The sequence below is a fragment of the Capricornis sumatraensis genome, chromosome 19 (assembly GCF_032405125.1).
Source record: "Capricornis sumatraensis isolate serow.1 chromosome 19, serow.2, whole genome shotgun sequence".
Lineage (NCBI taxonomy): Eukaryota > Metazoa > Chordata > Mammalia > Artiodactyla > Bovidae > Capricornis > Capricornis sumatraensis.
In genome coordinates this window covers 50,508,973-50,535,562 of record NC_091087.1, presented here as the reverse complement: position 1 = coordinate 50,535,562, position 26,590 = coordinate 50,508,973, and the positions used below count along the sequence as shown (strand labels likewise).

The window sequence follows — 26,590 nt, the reverse complement described above, 5'->3', positions numbered from 1 at the left end:
TTGCATTTTACTTTAAACTTAAGAAAAAACAGATTCTCAAAGAGGTCCCATTCACTGCTACCATTTCACTATAGTGGGGCTGAGAGTCAGAAACTTGGAAAACCTAAGTGTTTTTCATGGCAGACGTGTTTAATCTGCATGGTGATGTTCGAGTTCTCTTTGGAGTACACTCTACAGGTAGGAGAAGATGAGAGTGATTGAAAAATGAAGTGGAAAGTGTTAAGTACAAAATATACATGGGCTGGAAGACAGAGGGAAAAGTTGCCTGCTTGGAAGTTCTGGCTGCAAGACAGTCAGCTTAGGGCGTTTCTACCAAAACATGACAAATGAGAGAAGCCTGTATTCTCCCAACAGGTGACTCTTTGCTTGAAAACCCCCTTATGCCTGTCACTTCCTCATCAAACTCTCAGAAGGAAGTTAATGCTTTTTTTTTTTTTTTTTTTTGGTAAAATGATGTTACCATTTACTGTATATAACAGACATATCCAGGTCTTGAGGTGGAAACTAAAGTCTGCCCTTCATAGCCCCTACTACCTAACAAGTAGGTGGCCTACATTCCCAATAAAATTCCAGAGGACAGGGGACTTGTGACTAAGACCATGCCAATAACCTTCTAGCCCTCCCCCATGACTCATCCCCCTTTCCCCAAATTAACTAAAATTAAAGGTAGTAACAGGTGTCGTCATATCTGAGTAATGAAATGGAGAGCTACATTTTTCACAGCTAGCACCTTCTCTTCTGTCAACATGAGAGAACATAAAAAAGAGAAGGGAACATGACATCCCACAGGCTAAAGTTTAGAGTTGATTCTTTTTAAAGCTTTAATCTTTAGAACTGCACTGGGATTCAGAAACTTGATAAAGTGGCCCCAATTCAAAGATGAACGTCGAAGCATTGCAGCACTTTCAGGGGCAGAGTGGGGAAACTTGGAGGATTACCCTTGGGTGCTGCTGACTGGCAGGCAATTGGCCGTGGGAAGATCTTCATGGTGACAGACACCAACACTCTGAGAATAAACATAAAAGCTGGAAATTCATGACCACTTCTTATGCCCAGTTCATGTCTTAAGGGTTACTTGAAGTTCCCCGGAGTTCCCTGAAATCGTCCAAAGGCCTTCTGACATTTCTGACCCTGACTCCCTACTTCAGAGACGACACTATTGTGACTACTGCCTGCACTTCCTAGTTAAAGTGAGCAATGTATTCTATTGTCATTTAAATGTTTTATAAGTGACAAAAAACAAAAAAAAAACAAAACTATACCTGAATCATGAGAAGGAAAAATCTAATTCTTTCCTGGTCCTTTTATGTTTGAAAAATTCCCAGATCTTTTGTATTAAAGGTTCTTGTAATCACTGAACTAAAACAAGACTAAAATAATTTTTTAAATCTCTTTAACATGAAATAGTCTCTTTTTTACTTATTTTTAAGACTCTCTTTTTAAAACTTCTGACAATACTCAGCATATAATGAAGTTCTCTACAGAATATATGCAATACAGGGCATCAACTTGGAAAACATTCAGTGTGTTATGCAAAACCTGCTCTGGTCACTGAGCCATTGGTTAGAAGGCACAAAATATGGCAGTGATAGATTATCTTAACCTTTTCAGTTTAAACACTGTTGGTTCAAATCAAAGGTTCTCAAATCAATGAAGTTTGAAATACAAGGTAAAAATAGGAGCTCTTATTTGAATTATGCATTGTGTATATTTTAAGTTAAATGCCATTGGCAAATCTCTCAGATGTTTAATCGTGTGCAATCTGGGAAACACAAATATTTAATTTCACACTTTCATGTGTTCTTTTTTTTTTTTCTCCCATCTCTTATGAAACTGAATCCCACAAATAGGAAGCTTACCTTTCATACTACATTGTTAGTTTTTCTCAGGGCATTTTTGTGGATTACATTTTTGATAAAATCTTGAAACATCGCAAGTTGTCCTTAAGGAAAAACTTCAGGGTTCTAGGGCTGTTGGTGGTGCTGGTGGTAATATTTTCCCCCTTTCTTTCCTAATTGAATCAAATGATGTTTCCTATTTCAATGTCTCACCCATAATTTTTTTTAATCTATAAATGTTTGAAAGAAATGCAAACAAGAAATACTTGAAAACTTCCTTCTTACCACCTAACCTAACTTTGTAAAATTTGCTTCCTAACTTGTATCTCTGAATCTTATCATTTGCATTATAATACGTTTAAAATGAATACTTAACAGCGCCAAGGAGACTCGGATTTCTTGCTCTATTTCCCTGTAGTAACAGGTGACAAGATAACCCTATTATGTAGAATTGCAAGTCTACAGCTTCTCCTGAAAACCGTTCCCATTCTGTTTGGAAACAAATGATCAATCAGCCTCAGGTGATCAACTGCCCCCCTGGCTGCCCGTCAGCTCGGATCCGCACCCGGCAGAGGCATTGAGAAAATTCCGCTGAAGGGGACGAGGATCCCAAAACTTTGCAAAAGCACCTTGTGCTGTGTCTCAGACTTCGCTGTAACTCCTTGGCTACGCGGGGCTGAGACTCTGGATTTGGGGCCATGCAGAACGCACAGGGTGGTTCGACTTCGCCGGTACACTGAGTGCCTTTCAGTCTGAATTGTGAATGATTATTTTTTTCTGTCTTATCTATAGAACGAGGGGCAAGCAAAGTGAGCCCTGGCGATGTGCATGTGTGTTGTAACGCCAAAACAAGAGGCAAAGTGAGTCCCACCCCAGCATCCCGGAGCGGGGGACACTATCCCAGCCCAGGCGGGACTACTCACCGCTGCTGGTAGGAGGTGATGCCCTGGACGTTCTGCGGGGTGCCGTTGGCCGCGGCGCCGGCCCTCCCCATGCCCGCGCCGGCCGGCACCCCCGCGGCCGCCCCGCCGGCCGCCGCGGCCGTCACCTGCACGCTGAAATCCGGAAATATTCGGATCATCGCCGCGGCTTCGGCCCCCGGGCGCGGCGGCTCTGGGCTCGGGCTGGCGGGGGCTCGGGCTGGGGCTCGGGCGGCGGCAGCAGCAGCAGCGCGAGCAGCGGCGGCGGCAGCAGCGGAGCCAGGCACCAGCCTGCAATCCCATTAGTGAGCCGCGGCCACTGTGCGCGGCGGAGAGGCGCTTTGATGTGCGCGCAGTGGGCTGGGGGGGGGGGTGCCGCAAGCGCGAGGAGGAGGTGCGGGGGGGGGGGAGTGCGAGGGACTTGCAAACAGCAAAACGTGTCAGGGTGGGGCCTTTTTTCCCTTTTGGGGGGCGGTGGTGCTCCCCCCTCTTTCCAGGATGTTGCTCTCACTGGCTGCTCCGGCTGCGCCGCGCGAGCCCAGCTGAGGGAAGAAGGGGAGGGGGTGGCGGAGGAAGGATGCACCGGGAGGCTTGGAGAGGACTTGGCCGGTGCAGGGGAATGACGGGCTGCGAGCGGAGGGTGCCTTTCTTTCCCGCCCCCTCAACAACACGGACACACACACACATACACACACACACCGCGCACTTCCGACCCAAAGTGTAAGACGAGCGCGCGCTCTCCCCCTCTTTTCTCTAGAGAAATAACCACCATCCAGGCAGGCTCGCGCCTCCCGCGGCTTCCAGTAACCTGGACTCCAGCCCGCGTGTGCAGGAATGGGGGCGCAGATTCTCCCCTCCCGGACAGGACCCCTCACTCTACCGGTCTTCTCTACGCTAGGTAGCGCGAGGGTTGCCAACTGCAAGTTGGACTACTGGAGAACTTGATGCTTATCAAGGAGGGATGGTGTGCAAAGGAGGGGGGGGGCGCTTTTGTGCAACGGAGAGTTTGTTCAACCCTTTATAAGAAGGGACTCTCTTCGCTCCTGGTGGGCGGGCATGTTGGTCTTCGACAAACTTGTGAGGTGGGGACTGTAGGTCCAGCTAAAGGGAGCCGGTTGTGCCCCTGGCGATCCATCTCTATACGCCCCTTTCAAACGATGAAACGAATAAATTAGCAGCCACAGCTGGGGCGAACTCTGCAAATTCCAGCCACCAGGGAAACAAAAAGAGAAAACACGTGCATTTATTTTCTCGTGCCTTCCAGTTACTTCTCCACATTGTTATATCAGTGTTTCTTTAGGGGGGTAAGGCGGGATGCCGTGGTTTGGGAGCGCCTTTTTAATGACAACTTGCACTCCTCGCCTGTATAATGGGTGGGGGCAGTGAGGAGTGAATGGCTACTCCCCACCCCCCGCCTGGGACCCCCGCGTGGCCCCACTTCCTCCTTCTTCCTTCCGGATCGTGAAACTGGACCGGAGTTGCCTGGCGGAGGGTGCAGCCCCTGAGCAACGCGGGGCGTGGGCTCGCCTCCTCTGGCGCGCCCTTACCCCCGGGACGCTTTGCTGGTATTGCTGTTGGTTTCCCCCATCTCCTTCTCTCGTCTCTTCTTCGCCCCGCGCTCAAAGGCCCGGGCCTGGCAGCTAGGGGAACGACTGGCCGCCGCGCCCGCAGCGCGAACACAACTTGGGCTCGGCGGAGCGTGGTGGCCGCGGCCGCGCCGCCCGACCCTCGGCCAATAGCGCCTCGCCGGGCGAGGCACCTGCTTAACCCTTTGGGCCTGGGGCTCAGCCGGCCGCTGGGACCCAGAGGGGCTGGGCCGATTGGCCAGAAGTTGCCAAGGACGAGAGTGGTAGAGACTGCCCGGCCCGGTGTCCCCGCACCGGGTCTGGGGGCCAGACGCCTGCCCTCGCCGCAGACCTGGTCTCCCGTTCCATCCTCGTGACTCCGGGAAAACAGCCCAGCGGCACAAAGACCGGTCCGCGCCGGGGCAGCGTCCCGCGCTGGCGGCGCAACCTCTTTGCTCCCCTAACCCGAGTCAGTTTCCGGAGGAGCTGCCCGAGCCCGGCAGCCGCAGGGAGACAGAGGGAGGGAGCCCCAGCTCTGGCTGGCCGGGCCCACGGCGCAGCTGCGTTTCCATTTTCCTCTCAAAGAAAATGCTTTGGACGGCAGATAATACCAGGAGATATGAAACTGCTTCGTCCCCCACATGTTGCACGTAAAAAGAATCGTAATGAGCATCTGTGGCGTGACGAGTTAGTTGAAGATCTAACCGAGGTCCTGTCTACCTCCTTCCTAGGAAGGGGGCCTTTTCCTAGTTTAAAGGCATTTCATTCAGAGCTATTAACAGTTACTTGTTCAGTGGCCAAACACGAAGTCACTGAACCGGCGCGGGTGGGGGCTCTATTGAGAGGGCAGGTGCACAAGGGTAGGTGGAAAGCCACCGGGGAGGGATCAGGTCACAGAAGTGGGAGGGCCTCTTCCCACCAGGAGCCCTGCGCCCGGGCCAAGCCTTGCGGGTGGACTCCGGTTTCCGTGCTCCCTCCACCCCACCTCTCATCCTCAGGGCTGGGTCGGAAGAGATTTCTAATACCACCCCTTGGCTCAGCGAAAGCTTTCCTATGGAAAGAAAGGGGAGTTCGCACTAATTGTGGAGAGGTCAAGAATGTTCTAGGGGTTGAGAAAAGTTCTCCTTCTCTGACTGCATAAGGTCAAGGCCAGCAGTCCTGCAGGCCAAATGAAGTCCAGTTAAGGGCTGACCAATGAGGCTTAAAAGGAACATATATGCAGACAGTGGCTTTCTATATAATAGCATGTCTGAATTATTGGCCCGTTGGGGGTGGTGCCTGTGCCTGGCGTCTGACGTCTAGGTGGTTCCCAGCCAGTAAGAGCTGCTTCCATGTATAGTTTAACTCCAGTATGTAATACCATGTTCCAGGTTAGATCCGGTGGATAAGCAGGCAGCCCCTAAATGTGCTACAAGGTTCCAGAAACCAGTAAAATGCTCTTTGCCCAAAATAGACATTTTCCCTTTTAAAATATTTTCTACATAATCAATGAGTTGCATTTATAGACCATATCATCCTTCTTTTTAAATTTATCTTTGATTCTATGAATAGAAAAGACTAGCGATTATATTTTATTGGCTACTTATTTTACGGACGAGTTGGTCTGGAAATATGTGGTCCTGCTTCCCTTCTTTCTTGGAGGGCAAGTTTTTCTCGCAAGCCCAAAGGTCAAACCTGTCTCCCTCAAAAGAAGATGTGAGATTTCCTGGTGGACGTTTGAAACAAGATATGCTGAAGCTACTTCGATTATACTTGATACTATTAAAGTAGAGTTTAATGAGCACATTCAACTTCAAAGTTCCAAGCTTTCAACTATCCATATTTAAGAGAATTAATATGGTTCCTGCCCTCCAGAAACTTTCTTTTCTAAAATAGAAATAAACAGACTATGCAAAGAAGACTTGCACAGTATGTTACTTTAGGATGTATGTGATAAGTCTGTTTCACTGTTTTTGTCCTTACATATAAAAATTTGGAAGTTTGGTTTGCATGCATGAGAGACAAATTCCTTATTGGATCTTCTTATCTTTATGTTCATTAAGGACCTTAAGCAAAATATGTTTATTCCCTCATTAGTAATTCAGATTTCATTACTCTACTCTTTCAGTTAAAATCTTTACATGCTGGCAGCTGTTTTGAAATATTTTGAAAGTTGCTTTGGCACTATTCCAACCCAAAGGGCTCCAGTTAACATTGAACTGTATACTTTCTCATTGTACATCCCCCTTCCCCCACCTAAAATATACATATCAGGTTATGTTGAGATGTAGAAGAGGAGTTTATGATGTTTTAACTCTGAATACATACATATGATATACACACAGCTAGCACAATTACATATTTACATCTTTATCCTTGTTGTCAGTGTACAACTGTGCCTTTTGCTCATATGATAAAAATATCTATTCTCTGGAAATTCATTTTCATTTACTTAGAGTTAAATGGTTTGACTTTGACTTTTCATTATTGGCTGTCAGAAGCTGCCAGTGACAGGTAGGAGAGAAGAACTACAAAGCTTTATTGTATCTAATTTTTGCTTTACTCTAGTCAGGTGTTTAAGAAGAAATAAAATAGTACACAGAGACTAGAATAAGATAAAATAAATAGATAAATAGAATGAAAATGTCATATATAATGAATAAGGTAGGAAATGCTTTACTCTGAAATGCTGAGTGTTTTATTGCAGGGATCATACTTCAGTAGAGGTTTTTTTGGTTTTGTTTTTTGTTTTTTGTTTTCTCATTAAAAAAAATGTGAAATGGTCTATAACAGTTTGAGACATAAGGCTTCATTGTAGGAAAAGCTATGGGCTAAAATTAAGATGCTCCCATTTCATGGGAAGGAGATTTTATCTTATGTAGAGGAGATAAACTTTTGATTTAAAAAATGTTCCATCTCTGCTCCTCAATTGAAATTGAATTCAAGCTCTTAATGCTAAATTTTCCATGCTATTAATATGTCCCCTAATCCAGTCAAAAGCAAAACTATGTAAGGGGAGAGAAAAATAATGTAAACCTCACAATAATGACTTTCTTGATATTCCAGGGGAGAAACTAAGGAACTGAGAATATCTAATAAATCATTATTTATCATATATGTATGTCCATTGATAACCTATGAGGAGAGCATTGAAGATTTACATAAAATGTACAAAAGTGGCATGGGAGATTGGGCCTTTCAATATTACCACTGCCTATATCAAATACTATCTCTAACTATTATGCTTAAGTAATTCTTAGAGGACTTTATAAATATTAGCTAGAAAAAAGTAGTTTGGTTAAAAGAGAAAAAAAAATTCTTTAGCTGTTTTCTAAATTCAGCAGCAGGCAGTAGAAGAGGAATTTTTTTTTTTTTTTAATATGAGTGAGGAAGGGTCTCAAATCCATGTTTTTTTTTTTTTTGAGTTAGAATATTCACACATTGTGGTAATATTATTCCAAAGCATGTGCAAATCAATAGACTCTAACTAAAGCTAAACTTAGACTTCAATGCAAAATAACTAAATTATCCAAACATATTTAAAGACTAATTTGTCTTTAAACAACAATCTCAAAAGCTGCTCTTATTTTTCCATGATTGAGGATTTGATTTTGGAGCTGAAATATCTCTAATTTTTAGGAGACGATTGATTTTTAAATCTACCTGGGAGGATAAAGGAGTGTCAAATGCTGGCTCCAGTCTGCTTCTTCTATGACTGTCGACATAATTAGAACTGGGAAGGACCCACTAAGATGTAAGTTAGGACTTGTACTTCAAGTCCAACAGCAACATGCTACTTTCTGTTCCAGTGAAAATTATGCCTAGTGCTAAAGGCAAATTTTATTTCTGTTCAGCTTGATTCCTCCAAGTAGGTATACTCAAATAGCCAACAGACTCTTTTCTTCTCTTAATTTTCTCATTCATTGTAAAAATATTAATTCATTGCATGCTTGATTCAAGGAGTGACTAATTGCTTTGGATTTTTTTTAATGAAAATGATCATACTAGATGAGTTTTTACTTGACTTTTTCATTTTCAGTAGGATGGGATATTTTATAAACCTAACCACAAAGCAAATCAAACAAACAGTTTTATTACACTCCATGCTGTGTCAACCACTCTATTTTTATTAAATTATCATGTCTTGAGGATGAGATAGTTGGATGGCATCACCAACTCAATGGACATGAGTTTGGCAAGCTCCTGGAGATGGTGAAGGACAGAGAAGCCTGGTGTGCTGTAGTCCATGGGGTTGCAAAGAGTCAGACAAGACTATAACGACAAATGCTATGTCAACCACTCTGTTTTTATTAAACTGTTATGTCTCTTCACCTAGAGGAGTGGATCTCAAACTTGAGCATACATCAGAATTGCAAGAAGGGCTTATTCAAGCGAAAAATTCTGGGCCTTACCTTTATAAGCTCATATTCAGGAGGATTTGGGGTGGGGCTATTATTATTAATAATAATTTGCACTTCTAACAAATTCCTAGGTGATACAATTGGTCCCCGCATCATATTTTAGAACCACTGGCCTGGCCTGCAGTGTTTAAGATAGAGGTAAATTGGGAGGTCTAGCTTCAGATCCCAACTTTGCTACACACTGATGAAACGGTGAAGGGCAAGTTCTTTAAGCTCTTTTAGATTCTACTACTTAACCTGGTGTTAATTCAGTCCAGCAAAAATGGATTTGTCTTGCATGGTGGGGTTTCAGGGACCATTCCTTCCTTCAGGGGGTTGAGTTTATTAGCAGAAGTAAATATATAAAGAAATAAATATATAGATAAATAAAATGTCCTAAGGGCAACAACAGATTTACATAAAATGTACAAAAGTGGCTTGGGAGGTTGGGCCTTGAACCAGATGAGCCGAGAAAGAAAATGCAGTCAGGAGCTGGGGGCAAAAATCACGCACTTCGGGGGACTTCCCTGATGGTCCAGTGGCTAAGACTCCATGCTCCCAAGGTAGGAGGCTTGCATTTGATCTTTAGTCAGGGAACTAGATCCTACATGCCACAACTGAGAATCTGCATACCGGAACTAAAGATTCCACACACTGCACTTAAGACCTGGTGCAGCCAAATTAAAAAAAAAAAATCTTGCACTCTGGGTTTAATTACAGTTCTACCATTTGCAAGCTGGGTGACTTCTAGTAATTTCTTTATTTTCACCAAGCCTCTGTTCCTTTCTTTGTAATATATGTAGTTCTCAAGGGATTGTGGTAGGGTTTAAATGATATAAAGTGCATGAAGCACTTAGTACAGTTCATTACTCCATGAAAGGTAGTCATCACCATGGGGACAGGCTCTTAAGATCTCTCCCAGGTTCTCTTCTTTGGAGATGAGAAAAGTCTTGAAATTTACCCACATAAGTATTGAAATACTTCCATGCTCTGTTTATGAATGTTGATAAGTCTGTTTATTTTAAATTCTACAAGACACCTGCAATTCTAAGTGACTAACTTTGTTGATCAAATTCAAGAAAGACACCAGATAGAAATACTGCAAGCATTTCCCAAAGTCCAGTGCACTTTTGCAAGAGTCCTAAAATTTAGCATTACACAAAGGGTAGATAACCTCTGACGTTGCTGCTGGTGCTGCTGCTGCTAAGTCGCTTCAGTCATGTCCAACTCTCTGCAACCCCATAGATGGCAGCCCACCAGGTTCCCCCATCCCTGGGATTCTCCAGGCAAGAACACTGGAGTGGGTTGCCATTTCCTTCTCCAATGTGTGAAAGTGAAAAGGGAAAGTGAAGTCTCTCAGTCGTGTCCAATTCTTCAGGACCCCTTGGACTGCAGCCTTCCAGGCTCCTCCATCCATGGAATTTTCTAGGCCAGAGTACTGGAGTGGGTTGCCATTGCCTTCTCCAACCTCTGACGTTAATCATATGCAAAATGTATAGGACCTAGAGGTTATCCTAGTAAGTGAAGTAAGCCAGACAAAGACAAATGCCATATGATATCATTTATATGTGGAATCTAAAAGACATGATATGAATGAACTTATTTATAAAACAGAAACAGACTCAGAAAACAACTTACGGTTACCAAAGGGGAAAGGTGTTGGGAGAGGGATAAATTAAGGGTTGGGATTAACATATATACACTGCTATATATAAAATAGATCATCAATAAGATCCACCGTATACCACAAGAAACTATACTCAATACTATGTAATAACTTATATGAGAAAAGAATCTGCAAAGGAATAGATATATGTATGTGTATAACTGAATCACTTTGCCATATACCTGAAACTACCATAACATTGTAAATCAACTATTCTTCAGTATAAAATAAAACAAGTTTTAAAGAAAACTGAAAAAAAGTATGCAGTGCAGTATCCTATCCATCATTCTTGTTATAAGAAATATGTCTGGTTGGTATGGTTCTCAATAACAACAATTGTTATCAACTTTCATATTATAAACAATTTTTTATTAAAGAAAATTAAATAAAGATTCTTTAAAAGATATGCTTAGACATAAAATAGTGGATTACAGATTCACTATTTTATTGGTTATTCTTGGAAACAAATATGTGGCTTTTATTTCCAAATGTTTTGAAATTAATAAGGGTAAGGATAACTATAATCTTTCACCAGAGTGTTCCTTGGAACAAGGATTCACAAACATTTTTGTCTCAAGTCTCCTTTAATTCTTAAACATTTGGAGGCCACTCAAAAAGCTTTGGATTATGTATATCACATCTATCAATATTTAATATAGTCAAAATTAATTTTTAATATTTTTCTTATTAGTTCATTAAAAAAATACTCATTACATGTTAACATACACTTTTCATTGTAAAAATTAACTATTGTTTCCAAACAAAGAAAAAAATAAGAGTGATGTTGTTTTATATTTGTTTTGTTTTAACATCTGGTTTAATCGAGGACAACCATATCCCCATATTTTTTCTGCATTTAGTCTGTTACAATAAGTTGTTTTGGTACAGAAAATCCAGCTTCACATAGATATATAGTTAGAAGAGGTAAGTCAAATTTTAAGAACCTTAACATATAATTGTGAATATCTTCTCTACTGTTATTATACTAACACTCAACAAGTAATAATTTCTTAAAAGTTAGCTGAAGTCACATTAAGAAATGTTTCACATTCCAGTCATTGAAATTCATTGACCTGTAGAATTTTTGTTCATGCATGGCTTTGTATCATATGCAGTGATAATTTTTGAAACATTAACATAGATCTTCCAAAGGTTAACAGATTTCATTATACAATATCAATAAAAATCACATGTGCTAGTATCTCTACTATTCTGATTTGAATTAGTATATAAAACCTTTACTTATTGGGAAGCTGTCAAGCTCACAATGACAGATACAAGTTTCCTAAAATTCTAATTTTCACTTGGAATCTCAAATACTATTATTGGTAGCCAAATACTGAAAGTTGTATCTTCAAAGGACAGGCACATTTTATTCATTTTCAAGAAAATGTCCATCAAATACTCACATCTAAATAGCTATAGTTTGTCAGTTGTTCTTTCAAATAGTGTTTCATTAAAAAAAAAAAAAAGTGGCTAGTTCAGCTTGCAACAAAAACAACAGGACAAGAATATTTTGAGATACTTATAGATATGTGCCAAAAGGGCTTTATAAACACCTCCCATTTCATCACAAAGGATGTTTAAAGATACATGTTCAAGAGTCCAGACTTAATAAAGTTAATAATTCTTACTGCTTCATCAAGGATGTTCTCAAATGAATCTGGCAGCTGTTCACTGTGAATGTGTGGCAGGGGAGAAGACAGTGACTCCCAGTGCAGTTTGCTCCTACTCCCTTGATTCATGTTGATGCCCAAGCAGTTTTACTCACCTTTGCTTCTGTACCATCAGCATCCACAGTGACATATCCACAATGAAAAAGGCAACTATTTATTATGTTGTTAGCATTATTATAGTCTATTAAAATAGTTTTGACTTCATGGACACCCTGAAAAGGTCCTCAGCCCACACTTTGAGAACTGCTGTCTTCAGTTATTATTATGACCAATAAGGAAAGGTTTAACTTTTCTTTTTGCTGTTTTTTTTAAAGAGTGAAAACACACTTTGCAATTATGTGTTGCTTCACTATCAAATCATGAGTGTATTATTAAGAATGTACTTACAATTTTGACTTCATGTGGAACTCATAAATATATGTTTTGCTTTTATATTGTCACCCAGGAAGTAGGTATTCCAATACTTAATGTTGAAGATCTGGGTCCAGGAACTTCACTTTCCCTCTGTTCTCCAGAAAAAAGATGGGAATATAGAAATCAGACTGATACTTCAGAAAGATATAAAGATGAAACTCAGAGCTAGATTAAGTTCCATAGCAGAAAGAGGTTTTCCACTGTTCCGAACCTGCAGAGGGCCACCTCTGAAGGTGCTGAGCCTCCCACACTTGGAACATATCTTGGCAGAACAAAGTGACCACCTTCTAGAAACTCAGGTAAAGAACTGGAATCAATGCCCTTTAAGTTCATATATTATGTAGACATAATATTTAACCACATTATCTCTATACCATAAGCAAAATACCATAACACCATTTTTAAAGTGTTATACAATCTTTCTAACACAGCTTCACAGGCAACTAAAAATATTTTCTATATCATTCATCATTATTCTCAGGCTGGAGGATTTTAAAATCTTGTTCAAAATGGAAAAACAAGCTGAGTTATTTGTGCGAAGCATCTCCATTTCTCAAAACCCACAATGCACAAGAAAAAGGGAAAGATCTGTAATTTAAGTATTTACACTAATTAATTTTAAGTACCCTGGACAGCTGCTCAAGACACAGCCCAAAAGGAGGAGAGTAACAGTCTTTTGAAGTTAAATCACTACTTGTTATTAGTATTCATAATCCAAGGCATATCTCAAAGAGATGATAAACTCCTGAAGAATTAATCATTTATTATGGAATTTAAAATAATCTTGTTGAAGAATTATATCCCAACTCTGAGATACATATTTGATGGAAGTTGTAGAAGAAGCAGCTTCTTGGCTGACTTATTTACAGAGACAGCTTTTCAGTGTTTTTGTCTCAGAGGAATCAAGAAAGGATGTGTATCAGAGAAATGTCATCTGTGTATCTTTGCATGAAGGTAAGATACCAACATAACTCTTTTCTAACTTTACTGATTTTGACTGAGAAATGATCCCTCTTAAAAAGTGATTTGTGTGGTTGCCATGAAAGGAAACTATACACTTGAGGAAGATTCATTGAGAATTGTAAGTTATTTATATATGGGGGGTGGGGGGAATAGCAAACCCAACTGTTCAAATTTCAAAGTTCTGCCAGTCTTATTTTGTTTCATTTTGGGAATGATATGGAGCATTTCCACTTGGAAACTGCTTTGATGCTGAAGATCTCAGTTTATTATGATTTTATTTTTAACTTTTTATAAAAAAGAAATATTGTACATTTCAGAAGGAAAATATACTATATATGAAATCACTTCAGTTTTGCACAACAAAAACCCAAGTTAATAATTGCTGGTGTAAGATAGTTTATTTCTCTCTCATGTAAATGTTTGGCATATACTAGTAAAATGTGATTACATTCCATTTTTTTTAAAAAGAAAGAAAACAACAACATTTTTTGAATTGTAGTGTAATGAGGAATCTTGAATGGTGAGGTGTACTTTAAATTCAATTGATAATATAGAATTAAACCCAGGCAAATGTTCAGATATTAGTTATTCCATAGTAATGTGATCAACTATTGTTCTTTTGGCCCATATTCAGAATATGAAGGAGAAGGATCAAGGATCAAGGTTGTTTATAGTGAGAACATGGACTCTAGAAAATCCCAACCACCCCTCTCATTGACAGAATGGTTGCCGGTATTCAGCAGTTTGAGAATGAGACATCTTTCTGTTGGTCATCTCAGATGTCTTAACATTTACAACCTGGTTCTGGACAGAGACAAGATATATCTATAAAATGACTTGCTCCCTCCAATCGTTTTCTGCCAAAGATTCTCTTACCTTCAACTTGAGCTCCTTTTAAACCTTTAACTCCAGGTTTCATTCCAAGCACATTTCAGTGTTACACACTTTGTTGTTACCATTTGAAAGTTATAGAGAAACTCGGATATTTTAATAATAGTTTAGAAAACTCCATGTTCTACATTGTATGTTAGGGGTCTGGACTTGAAACTCAGTGCCTGGATTTTAACCTGGCCAGGGACTTCAGGCCAATTACTCAGCCTCTCAGGGAAGAGTTGCTTTCATTCATTTCCTTTTAATGATGCATGAATTTGTTTCAACAAATAGTCCTTGAACACCTATTGTATGCCAAGTATTCTTTTAAACAGCAGGGCTACAGCAGGACGTAAAGCAACGCTGCTGCTCATGTGGAGGTTTCACTATAGGTAAGAGGAGATAGTAATGAACTAACATTGGTAAAGTCAGAAAAGACAACTTACAAGGATGTTATAAGGATTAAATAAAGTAAGCAATATAAAGTGTTTAGCCTTAGTGCCTGACATGCAAACACACTTGTAGGTGGGAGCTATTATTGATGGTGTTACATGGATTTGGAACAGTATGAATCAAAAAATTTGAGTTTCATTAATAGTTTAAAATTACATTCCTAATCTACATGGAAGGAGTTGTTCCTATTTTGAAAATAAAAAAGTCTCTGTAATATATAATGGAATTTTAAAAAATTATTGTTGTTTAGTTGCTAAGTCGTGTCGAGCTCTTTGCAACATTTTGAGCTGTAGCCCGCCAGGCTCCTCTGTCCATGGCATTTTTCAGGCAAGAATATTGGAGTAGGTTGCCATTTCCTACTCCAGGGGATTGTCCCGACCCAGGGACAGAACCTGAGTCTCCTGCATTGCAGGCAGATTCTTCAGCCCCAAGAGATCATGGAAGCCCCTAATGGAAAATTATCTCACATTAAAATAATTTTTATCTCTCCTCTCTTATTACTCTGATTTTTCACCGTATAATATATGTATTTGAAAGTACCCACAAAGAATTAGTGGTGCTAAAATGGGTAAATACATGAAAATGAAAAATGAATATTTCCTGGTCATCTGCTAGTAGTCAGGCACTATGTTAGGCATTTTACACACACTCTCTGATGACACTTGAAAAAGTACATATTATTATCCCCATGTTTACAGATGGAAAAACTTCATTAATTGCAACAGACTCTAATAAACACTTGGAACAACTAAAGAAAAATAAAAATGAAGACAACTAAAATGACTTCCATTTTTTAGTTGCCAGTTATTGTTTTACAAGTATATATTATTGTCTATATATATCTTCCCTGTAAGAAGCAAAGTAATGAAATACCACCAATCAGACTGAGAAGATAACTGACAGTGTTTATATTGTAATAATTAATTGTCCTAAAATAAATCAGGATTTTTTTTTTTTACTTTCCCTTCTAAGTTCACTCAAGTAACGATGTAAAATGGTCATAACACTCTAGTCCAACTAGGAATGTTCATAGAAATGTTAGGGATTTTTTTTCCTATTAGGTTTGACTGTGTGGATCAATTTTACACTGTGGAAAATTCTGAGAGAGATGGGAATACCAGACCACCTGACCTGCCTCTTGAGAAATCTGTATGCAGGTCAGGAAGGAACAGTTAGAACTGGACATGGAACAACAGACTGGTTCCAAATAGGAAAAGGAGTACATCAAGGCTGTATATTGTCACCCTGCTTATTTAACTTCTATGCAGAGTACATCATGAGAAACGCTGGACTGGAAGAAACACAAGCTGGAATCAAGATTGCTGGGAGAAATATCAATAACCTCAGATATGCAGATGACACCACCCTTATGGCAGAAAGTGAAGAGGAACTAAAAAGCCTCTTGATGAAAGTGAAAGAGGAGAGTGAAAAAGTTGGCTTAAAGCTCAACATTCAGAAAACAAAGATCACGGCATCTGGTCCCATCAGTTCATGGGAAATAGATGGGGAAACAGTGGAAACAGTGTCAGACATTATTTTGGGGGGGCTCCAAAATCACTGCAGATGGTGACTGCAGCCATGAAATTAAAAGACGCTTACTCCTTGGAAGGAAAGTTATGACCAACCTAGATAGCATATTCAAAAGCAGAGACATTACTTTGCCTACTAAGGTCCGTCTAGTCAAAGCTATGGTTTTTCCAATAGTCATGTATGGATGTGAGAGTTGGACTGTGAAGAAGGCTGAGCGCCAAAGAATTGATGCTTTTGAGCTGTGGTGTTGGAGAAGACTCTTGAGAGTCCCTTGGACTGCAAGGAGATCCAACCAGTCCATTCTGAGGGAGATCAGCCCTGGGATTTCTTTGGAAGGAATGATGCTAAAGCTGAAACTCCAGTACTTTGGCCACCTCATGCGAAGAGTTGACTCATTGGAAAAGACTCTGATGCTAGGAGGGATTGGGAGCAAGAGGAGAAGGGGACGACTGAGGATGAGATGGTTGGATGGCATCACGGACTCGATGGACGTGAATCTGAGTGAACTCCGGGAGTTGGTGATGGACAGGGAGGCCTGGCGTGCTGCAATTCATGGGGTCGCAGAGTCGGACACGACTGAGTGACTGAACTGAACTGAACTGAATGATAGCAATGGTATAGATCAATGCTCCTAATATATGGTCCCAAGACCAGCATCGTCATTGTGGGAACTTGTTAGAAATGCAAATATTTGATTCTCATCTATGACATGAAAAATTCTGAGAGTGAAGCTTGCACTCACTAGGTGATTGTGATGTATCCAAAAGTGTGAGGATAATTATTGGTAACCATACTATAGATCATTATAAAACTATTTTTTTTCCTGAAGCAAAGTCCCTCTCCTTAGCAGAACAAATTTATGTCATCGGTTTCTTTACGTGAAAATAGAAAACGAAACACTCCTTTAAAGACTCAGCATTTCCAGATGTTTCCCAAGATCACCATTTAGGGAGCTGTGAAGATAGTAAAACTTGAGCAAATATTTCAAAGGCAACCAAAGTCTAATTTCCTTTCTAAGTTCTACTGCTTCTAAAGGAGTGGGGAATATATTGCAAAGGCTCAAGATCTGAAAGTTCAGAAGAGAAAACCAAAAGAAAGAGTGAACACAGGGCCCTCCCAAATATGCTTTAGAGGCTTTCTATCCTACCTGGAGGGCTGGCAGGACCAGGCCTTGTTCAATATATAGGAGGTCAGAGACTGGGATTGGTTTGTTAAAGCTGTCACTGAGATTAGAGCTTCCCGAAGCTCCTGTCCGAACATCAAGTCAATTTCTTGCTAAACTCTCTCTCATTTTAAATGGGAAAAAGATTAGACTGTTGAGTGCTTGGGGAAAAATATAAAACCAGCTGGTAGGCAAGCTTTCCTTTTTAAAAGAAAAATTCTCTCAGCCTTCTGAACTCAAAGATAGCTTAATAAAAGTTTTGGAAAAGACTAAAACTAGTGGGGGTAAAAATAAGAGGATGAGAAAAAAGGAAACCAGATACTTATTAAAATTAGTGAAATAAAACATCATATCAGTGAAATAAAACATCTTCAAAGTTCTTACAGAGGTACTGCTGAGGTAGAAAAGGGAAACACATAATGCAAAATAATGTTTAGAGATTTTAACTCCAGAAGAGTGTGGGAAATGCATGACCTAAGGATAGAAAAACCATGCTTAGCATTCAAAGTATTCATATTTCTCACATGTGTACACAACCTCCTGAGGCACAGATGTCCTCCTCTCATCTAATCAAAAACTCCTTTGACAGGGACCCATTGCAGGAATAACTGGAATGGAGCAAGGAACTCAAAGTAATTTTCATTCAAATGTAAAAATTAATGAAGAAAGGCCTCCTGAATTTTCCATCATCACCCCAGTCTGATGACCTCAAAGCTATGGCTTGCACTATAGTTTTGAGAAATGAAGCCAAAGTAATAGTGATTGTAGCAAGATTTCTGGTGTAACTGGGCCCTGGTGAACAGTTTCCATGAATTAAACTGAAGTAAAGTTTAAATGCTCCTGAAGTAGGTGGGCAATGTAGCTGCTGCTGCTGCTGCTGCTAAGTCGCTTCAGTCATGTCCGACTCTGTGCGACCCCTTAGAGAGCAGCCCACCAGGCTCCCCTGTCCCTGGGATTCTCTTGGCAAGAACACTGGAGTGGGTTTCCATTTCCTTCTCCAATGCATGAAAGTGAAAGGTGAAAGTGAAGGCACTCAGTCGTGTCCGACTCTTCGGGACCCCATGGACTGCAGCCTACCAGGCTCCTCTATCCATGGGATTTTTCAGACAAGAGTACTGGAGTGGGGTGCCATTGCCCTCTCTGGGGCAATCTAGACTTTAGACCTAATCAAAATCAAGTTATTTAGTTATGATGACCAAGAATTAAATGCAAAGATGCAGACAGGAGTGCAAGAGGCTTTAGGTTGTGTATTGAGTGGGGATGGGTAATACTGTCCAGGAAAGATAAAGAGAGGGGAAGCAGGATTTGGCTAAGTTGTCAGACCAGGATATACATCTGAGATTTGTGAAGAGAAAGTGGAAGAAGAATTGTGCAGGGAGAGTCTCAGACTGAAACCCTGAATAGTCAAGCCCTGTGTCAGAAGAATTCCACCGTGGGCAGAAGTGGTCAGGCTCTGGCAGCCCCAGTAGTGTTCAATCCCTGTTTGAGGACCACTAGGGAGGAGTGTGGGCTTCCCAGGTGGTGCAGTGGTAAAGAATCTGCCTGCAATGCAGGAGACCCAGGAGACACAGGTTCTATCCCTAGGTCAGGAAGATCCCCTGGAGGAGGGCATGGCAACCCACTCCAGTACTCCTGCCTAGAAAACTCCACGGACAGAGGAGCCTGGTGGGTTACAGTCCACGGGGCTGCAAAGAGTTGGACATGACAGAGCATACCTCCACCACCACCAGGGAGGTGTGTGGTCTTGGCTCAAGAGTTGTGACATGCTGTGAAAGCACTGCCCCTAGAGGCTGTCAGCCATGTCACAACTGAATGCAAGTTCTTTCATGAAGGAAGATCCAAGCGGCACACTTCTATGGTACCTGCAGGCCACCCCTGTGCCATACAGACCCATGTCTCCATTCAGGAGGAGCCCTCCAGGATTCCGGTGGGGCTGTCTTACAGATAGCTTGGACTACTTTCAGAACCCTGGGGGCCTGCACTGAGATTCTCCAGTGAGGGTATTCCACAAATTCCACTGTATCTTTTTTCTGCCACTGACATCTTCAAAATCATAGAATATGCTTGATCATCTGTCCAAGCAGCAAAGCTGCTTGTTCATGCAGTCTGGTCCTGCCATAGAGCCCTGCCCCTTGTATGTGGGCTGAAGCAGTATTCCTAAGTGTGGGATGTGTTGCTTTCTGAACCCAAAGAAACTTATCAGGCATGTGCTTCTTTCTTTGTTGTAAGATTCACAAGATGCAGCAATTTGGTTTTCTGTTTGTTTGTTTTTTAATAATTTGGATGGGCTACCCCAGCATGCCTATGATCCTATGATTGCTAGGTTCCAAAATTCTACTGTTAAGTATTCATGTGTGCTAAGTCCCTTCAGACTCTTTGTGACCCTATAGACTGTAGCCTACCAGGCTCCTCTGTCTATGGGATTCCCTAGGCAAGAATACTGGAGTGGCTTACCATTTCCTCCTCCAGGGGATCTTCCCGACCCAGGGAGGAAACCTATATTGTTTATATCTCCCACGTTGGCAGACAGGTTCTTTACCACGAGCACCACCTGGGAAGCCCTCTACTGATATGACAGGCCCCCCAATCCCCATATGGTTTATTTCCTGTTCTCTGGAGGGCATGTATCTTAACAAGCCTTTCAGGATGCTAGCCACTTCTTACTCAACATGCCTGATTTACATAATATCATCAATGCAATGAACAGTTGTGATATTCTGAAGGATATAGAATGGTCCAGATCTCTTAGGACCACAGTATAACAGTTTACATAGCCCTGTGGCAAAACTGTGATTATATACTGTTATCTATACCATGTGGACCAAAGAGAACTATTTCTGTTCACTCTTCTTGATTAGGAGAGAAAGTAACAAGTACACTTGCCAAATCAAAGGCTACATATCATGTAATGAGGTCCTTGCCAAGGTGAAATTCTATGTTCCAAAGAGAATATCCCTAAATCAATAAAGTCTCCTTCATCCACTATTATGTTCAGGCCCACTTTTTCAAGCATCCTCAAAATCTAATCCCAGGGGTACTTCCCCAGCTTCTGCCGGAATATGCTGGCTAAGTTAGGAGATGATTAATTTCTCTGTTCTCAAGCTCAGTACAGCTCTAGCTGGGTTCCATTGAGACTTGATTCTACTTACCAACATGGCAGCCAGAAGTGGTGGAGGCAGATATTGAGGAGAAGCCCCTAGTTGCTGTGCTGGGAAGAAGCCCCTGCAGTATCTTCCCACCTAGAAATGAGCTGACCACCTACACAGGCTCAGAAGGTTCAGAGGAATCTGGGGAATCAAAATCTACAGGGTTGTCTACTCTAATGTCTCCCTTATCCCATATGTCAAACTTCCTGATTTTCCCTCTGAAAGCCCTGATTATTAGGTCTGACTCTGGTGAGCTTTCAGTCATTTGAAGCTCAGTAATTCTAAGTCTGGGGTTTGTTAATTGGCTTTTTGTGCCTTCCCCCTATGGAGGATCAAGACTACTTTTGAAGCTGTTAAAGAGGTCCCCAGGACTTCTCACCTAATTTTTGGTTTGTTAATGGCCATTAGCTTTTTATTATTCTTCTCTAGTGTTTTGATTCAATCTAATAACAGCAGCCAAATGTATTATCCTTACACGCATTATTCCCCACCCATCTCCTGCACAGCACTTTTCAAAATCTTGAGTCACACTTGCAATCAGGGTGTCCCCTGCACAATGGCAATGTCCTAGGTCATTACCTGTGAAGGTTTTAGCAATGGGATCACCACCTTTTGACGGGGGACTGTGTGTGCTCTGCTTACCACCAAGATGGGGGTCCTCATTGCCATAGGAGCTGAATAATCCGGGCCCAAAGCCTATCTCTTCATCCCTTTGGGTCCCCAAGAAGACAGATGCTGAGGCTGAGTTAGAAATATACGAGGTCTACTGGGAGAGGTATCCCCTGTGAAAGGTAAAGGGGAAGGAAGCAAGATGAGACAGGGAAAACTTTTAGACAAGCTGGAGACCTGTAAGTGTGAAAGGAAAGTGGGAGGAAGCAAACTGGGAGAACCTCAGACCACCAGACAGACCTAACAAAGCCTTGGCCAACCCAGGTGAAAGCTCCAAATAAAAATCACCCTTAGAGGAGTATAGCATCAGGCAGAAATGGCCAGGCTGTAGAACCTTGCCATGTTTGGTCATCACAAAGTGTCAGCCAGGAACAGTCTGGCCTGGGCTCAGATGCTGTGGTGGACCCTCCAGCCATTGCCACTGGAGGCTGGCTGTCAGCTCATTGCACTCTGAGTGTCCCACTTCCATAGCTGACACAGCTATTTTATTAACAAACATACCAGGGGCTTCCCTGGCGGCTTAGACAGTAAAGAATCTGCCTGCAATGTGAGAGACCTGGGTTCAATTCCTGGGTCAGGAAGATCCCATGGAGAAGGGAATGGCTACCCACTCCAGTATTCCTGCCTGGAGAATTCAATGGTAGAGGCTACAGTTCATGGGGTCGCAAAGAGTTGGACATGGATGAGCGACCAACAACTTTTCTCATTTCAAAGAACAGTGGTCGGTTTGACAGGAAATACAGAGTGAATAAGAATGGTTCTTGCCATCTGAGGGGCTGGCGGTGCAGAGAAGGGGAAAGCCATGCACACCACAAAGAAGTAAGCCAAGCTGCAAGGCTGCCAGGTAAGGACATACTACTCTCGTCTGTTCAGTATCCTTTTTGCTTGTTATGCAAACCTTACCACAGTTTTTCTCTGAGGAACCACCTCTTTCTGTTGATGTAGAAATGCCCCACCACCCCCAGCTTCATCCACCCCCATCACCTCCAAGAGAGGGTGTGACTCAGACTTGGCCACTTAGGATCTTTGCTGGAAACATGCTTTTTCCCCACTGGTGTTGCTTACTCTAAAGATGAGGTTAAGTTTAGAGTTGCCAGAGAATACGTCATAAAGAGAGCCTGCCTAAGAGGGGAGCCAAGGGGCAAAGGAAAGCGAAGCGGAGAAAAAATAGTTTGAGAAACTGAATCTTGATGACACATTTGGAGCTCTTGGATCCCTCCAGACTTTGAGACCTATGTCCCCTCCTAGGCTTTTCAGTTTTATGAGCCAATAAAGTAAGTATTTCTTTGGTTTGGGGCTGTTTGAGATGGGTTTAGTCACTTTCAACTAGAAGAGTCTTAATACAAAAATGGTAGAGAAAGGAGAGAACTGTGATGTATTTTAAGGCATAATCCTCTTTAATATGGGGCTAAGAAGGGTCATTTAATGTTAGAATTAGAAACGACCTCACGCAAAGTCCAGTTCCAATCCAACATCTTTAAAAGAGAGTCAGCAAAATTGGAATGACTCATCTAAGGTCACGGAACCACTTGGTGGCAAATCACAGGCTGACTCTAAGGCTTCCATTTCTAGGCCACAGTTATTTTCACTGTGATACCCTATGTCCTTTGAGAAAAAGGAGATTATACAGTGTAATTCATAGAACTCACAGAAAGAGAAGAAAACTAATTTATAAACAATAACAGCTACTGCTAATTTAGTATTTAATGCCAGTAATCCTGGATAATGTGGCTATTGAAGAGCAGTTAGTAATGTGGGCTTCATACTGTAATTTAGCATTACTTAAGTGAGAACAATATCAAAGTATGCACTTTTGAGCAGAGTATGAGAAATGTCTAATCCTTATTAATTTTTCCTTTTGTGACTTGCCTGAAAATGCACCTTTTCTTTGTCCAGCACATTTCTCTTTCTTTAAAAACTTGTTTTGAACTTGTTAAAAATCTGGAATGTTGTGAGAAGAGAAACCATCTTGGAAAATTCAAATGAAATTTTTTCGGTGCATTGTTATTTACCTAATCATTGTAAAGATGTTCAGGGAGACCCTTCTGTCTTGGTGGTCCCCCTATCTCATTGTGAAAATGTATTCTCATAGCAGCATTTTAAAAAATCAGCATTCTTATGTTTTAAAGGTTACATTAGAAGCTGAATTTTTGAGGGATGATTGTGTCCACATAAAATACCTTAAGGAAAAGGTGAAGCATATCTACATTTATGAGTAATTGATTCTTTTATAATCTTTTGTTTTCTAGATAAGGGCTTATAAACAATCCGGGGCTTTCTATTTTAGAGATTTATTTGTAGGTTGTTTGTTTTACCTAGTGTTATAGTATTTTAATTTTAAAATGTATTTGGATTTCTTTCATATGTCAGGTTTTTTTTATATTTTCCAAATTTCTCTAAAATCAACATTATGCTCAATCCAGGCTCACCATCACATAATTAGCCTAGTAGATCAGATTTACACACTGTAAACTGGAAATGGAAGAGCAGACTACATCTGAAGAGGGCAATGAAGAAAGTGCTCTCTGTTACATACACTCCACCTGGCAGCTCTCTAGGCTCTTATTTTTTTAATAGATTTGATTTTAGAAAGTTCATCTATACTATTCAATTTAAAGCCTCAAGAAGTCCCATGCTAATCTTCAGGTTCAAAATGTCATAACTGCAAGTAGAGGCACTTTCAGTGTACACATCCTTGCAAACCCTAGTTAACAAAATACTGATGATTAGAAAAGCAAACGAATGAAACTCACATATTAATGACAAAGGAGGAGAGTTGTATTTTGGTATTTTGCAACAAAGGAAAGTCTGATTTTTTGTCTCCTCAGATTCAATAACTTCATTTGTACACTCAAGTAATATTCGCCGAGCACCCATGTTCATTTAGCACTGGAGATGTGGAGATGTATGAACCCAACCCTGGTGCTTGGGGAGCTTCACTGTTTACAATAGCTAGGACATGGAAGCAACCTAGATGTCCATCAGCAGATGAATGGGTAAGAAAGCTGTGGTACATATACACAATGGAATATTACTCAGCTATTAAAAAGAATGTATTTGAATCAGTTCTAATGAGGTGGATGAATCTGGAACCTATTATACAGAGTGAAGTAAGTCAGAAAGAAAAACAGCAATACAGTAAATTAAGGCATATGTATGGAATTTAAAAAGATGGTAACGATGACCGTATATGAGAGACAGCAGAGACACAGATGTAAAGAATTCTGTGGGAGAAGGCGAGGGTGGGATGATTTGAGAGAATATCATTGAAACATGCATATTATCCTATGTGAAACAGAGCACCAGTCCAGGTTCGATGCACAAGGCAGGGAGCTCAGGGCTGGTGCACTGGGATGACCCTGAGGGATGGGATGGGGAGGGAGATGGGAGCGGGGTTCAGGATGGGGGACACATGTACACCCATGGCTGACTCATGTCAATGTATGTTAAAAACCACTACAATATTGTAAAGTAATTAGCCTCCAATTAAAATAAATTAATTTTTTAAAACGCAGGGAAGATAGAGGCATAAACAAAAGACTAGGGTGCCCTGTGAGAGGTGCTGTAGTAGAACTGCGTGAGGATTGAGGCAAAAGCAGGGGTGAGAAGGTGAAGGTGGCCTGGGAATAAAAGGTACGATGAAAAGCTTAGTAGATGAGGAAAGCAGCAGGAATTTAACGGGAGTAGAAACAAAGGGCATTCTGGGTCAGCATTTTCTAATAGGTGAAGGCAAGCATGTACATTTCATGCAGGGAATGGAATGTGGTTACAGAGCAGATGGTGTGCAGTGGGACACGGAGGTGAAGCAACAAAGCAAAATGAGCAACAAGAAGTTACATTCAGGTGTGCCACTGCCGGAGATTTGGGTTTGATCCCTGGGTCAGGAAGATCCCCTGGAGAAGGAAATGGCAACCCACTCCAATATTCTTGCTTGGGAAATCCCATGGATAGAAAAGCCTGGGTAGGCTATAGTCCATGGGGTTGCCCAAGAGTCAGACATGACTTAGTGACTAAACAACAACATGCAAGGTAGGCAGAGGCCAGATTTTAAAGACCTTGAAGGTCAAGCAACGGAACTCAGATTTCACCTCACTTTTCACAGTCACCAAAGATACTTCTATCTTAGCACGATTGTGGCATGAACATATCAAATACAAATAGATAAAGTCTACAAGATTGTGGAGGGTCGATTAGTGGGAAGAGATACTGGAGCTAAGGACTAGTTTAGAAAACTGTACCAATAGAGAGTGGCCTGGTAATGAGCACTTGAGCTGGCAATAATGCAGTGGAGTAAAGGAGACAGGAATGTAGCTTAGGTAAAAGCTGGAGGTTAGTGATATTAATTTCAACTAAGGTAGGAAACGGGGCTCCCCGGTGGCTCAGTGGTAAAGAACCCTCCTGCCAAATCAAGAGTGCCCACACTCAGTCCAGGTCCATGATTACTCAATCCTGGGGCCTGACTGCAATAGACCTACACTGGTGGCCTGGGGGAAGCAATGCCTGAAAGACACCTAGGCCAGTTACCAGCATACCCACACTGAAAGTGGGGCTGAGAGCAGTGCCAGCCACAGTGTAATTTGTGAGCCTGCACAGTGGCTGAAAGGGAACACAACAGAGGATGTCCGTAGGTGAACAACTCCTGGGGAGGAACACTCAGTGGCTTCTCTCCCAGGGGGAGAGTTCCCATCCTGCCTTCCTCACACCGCAGATCAGAAATATAGCTAAGAAACAGATCTGGGGGCCTCCATTCCAACAGCAGACCCCACTTTGACAAGGAAGTGACAACCACAGAGCAGATATCTTGCTCAGTATCAAGTATAGGCTCTGTTGCCATAACATCAGTCACACCTCCTATCAAGGGGATAACAGCCAACATACACTGAGGAGAGAGGTGGCAGACAGCCATACTAAAAACAGCCCTGGCACCAAAACGTTAAATGCATGGAGGCTACATAGGGATATTTCCACATAGAAATAGTCTTCCAAGACAGTCTGAGGTTGGCATTGGTGGAAGAACCCCCAGAATATTGAACCTGGAAGGCCAGAGGGGCCTGGTGCAGTAGCTCCAAAGGGTTGAGAGAAAAAGAGACTCAACTCTTGAAGAAGGCATACAAGGTCTCTGTACTCATATGCACTGGATCCCAGCAAAAAGCAGTACCTCCATAGGAAACTAGGCTAGACCTCCCCAGGGGTCTTGGAGGGTCTCCTGAGAAGGCAAAGGTTGAGTGTAGCTCACTGCGGGGGCAAGGACACCAGTAGTGGAAGCCCAAGGTAATATTTATTGGTATGAGCTTTCCCCAAAGTCCCTATTTCAGCACCAATACCTGGCCCTGCCTCAC

The 26,590-nt window shown here is 41.7% G+C and overlaps 1 protein-coding gene across 2 annotated transcripts in view; it reads right to left on the bottom strand.

Annotated features, from left to right (window-relative positions):
• The window catches only part of NPAS3 (neuronal PAS domain protein 3), a 956,265-nt gene extending 953,433 nt beyond the window's left edge, over positions 1–2,832 (bottom strand). For both annotated transcript variants that reach the window (XM_068991246.1, XM_068991247.1), the window contains exon 1: positions 2,762–2,832. In XM_068991246.1, the coding sequence (XP_068847347.1) occupies positions 2,762–2,832 (71 nt within the window). The remainder of the gene's footprint in view (positions 1–2,761) is intronic.
• Between the last annotated feature and the right edge of the window lie 23,758 nt (positions 2,833–26,590).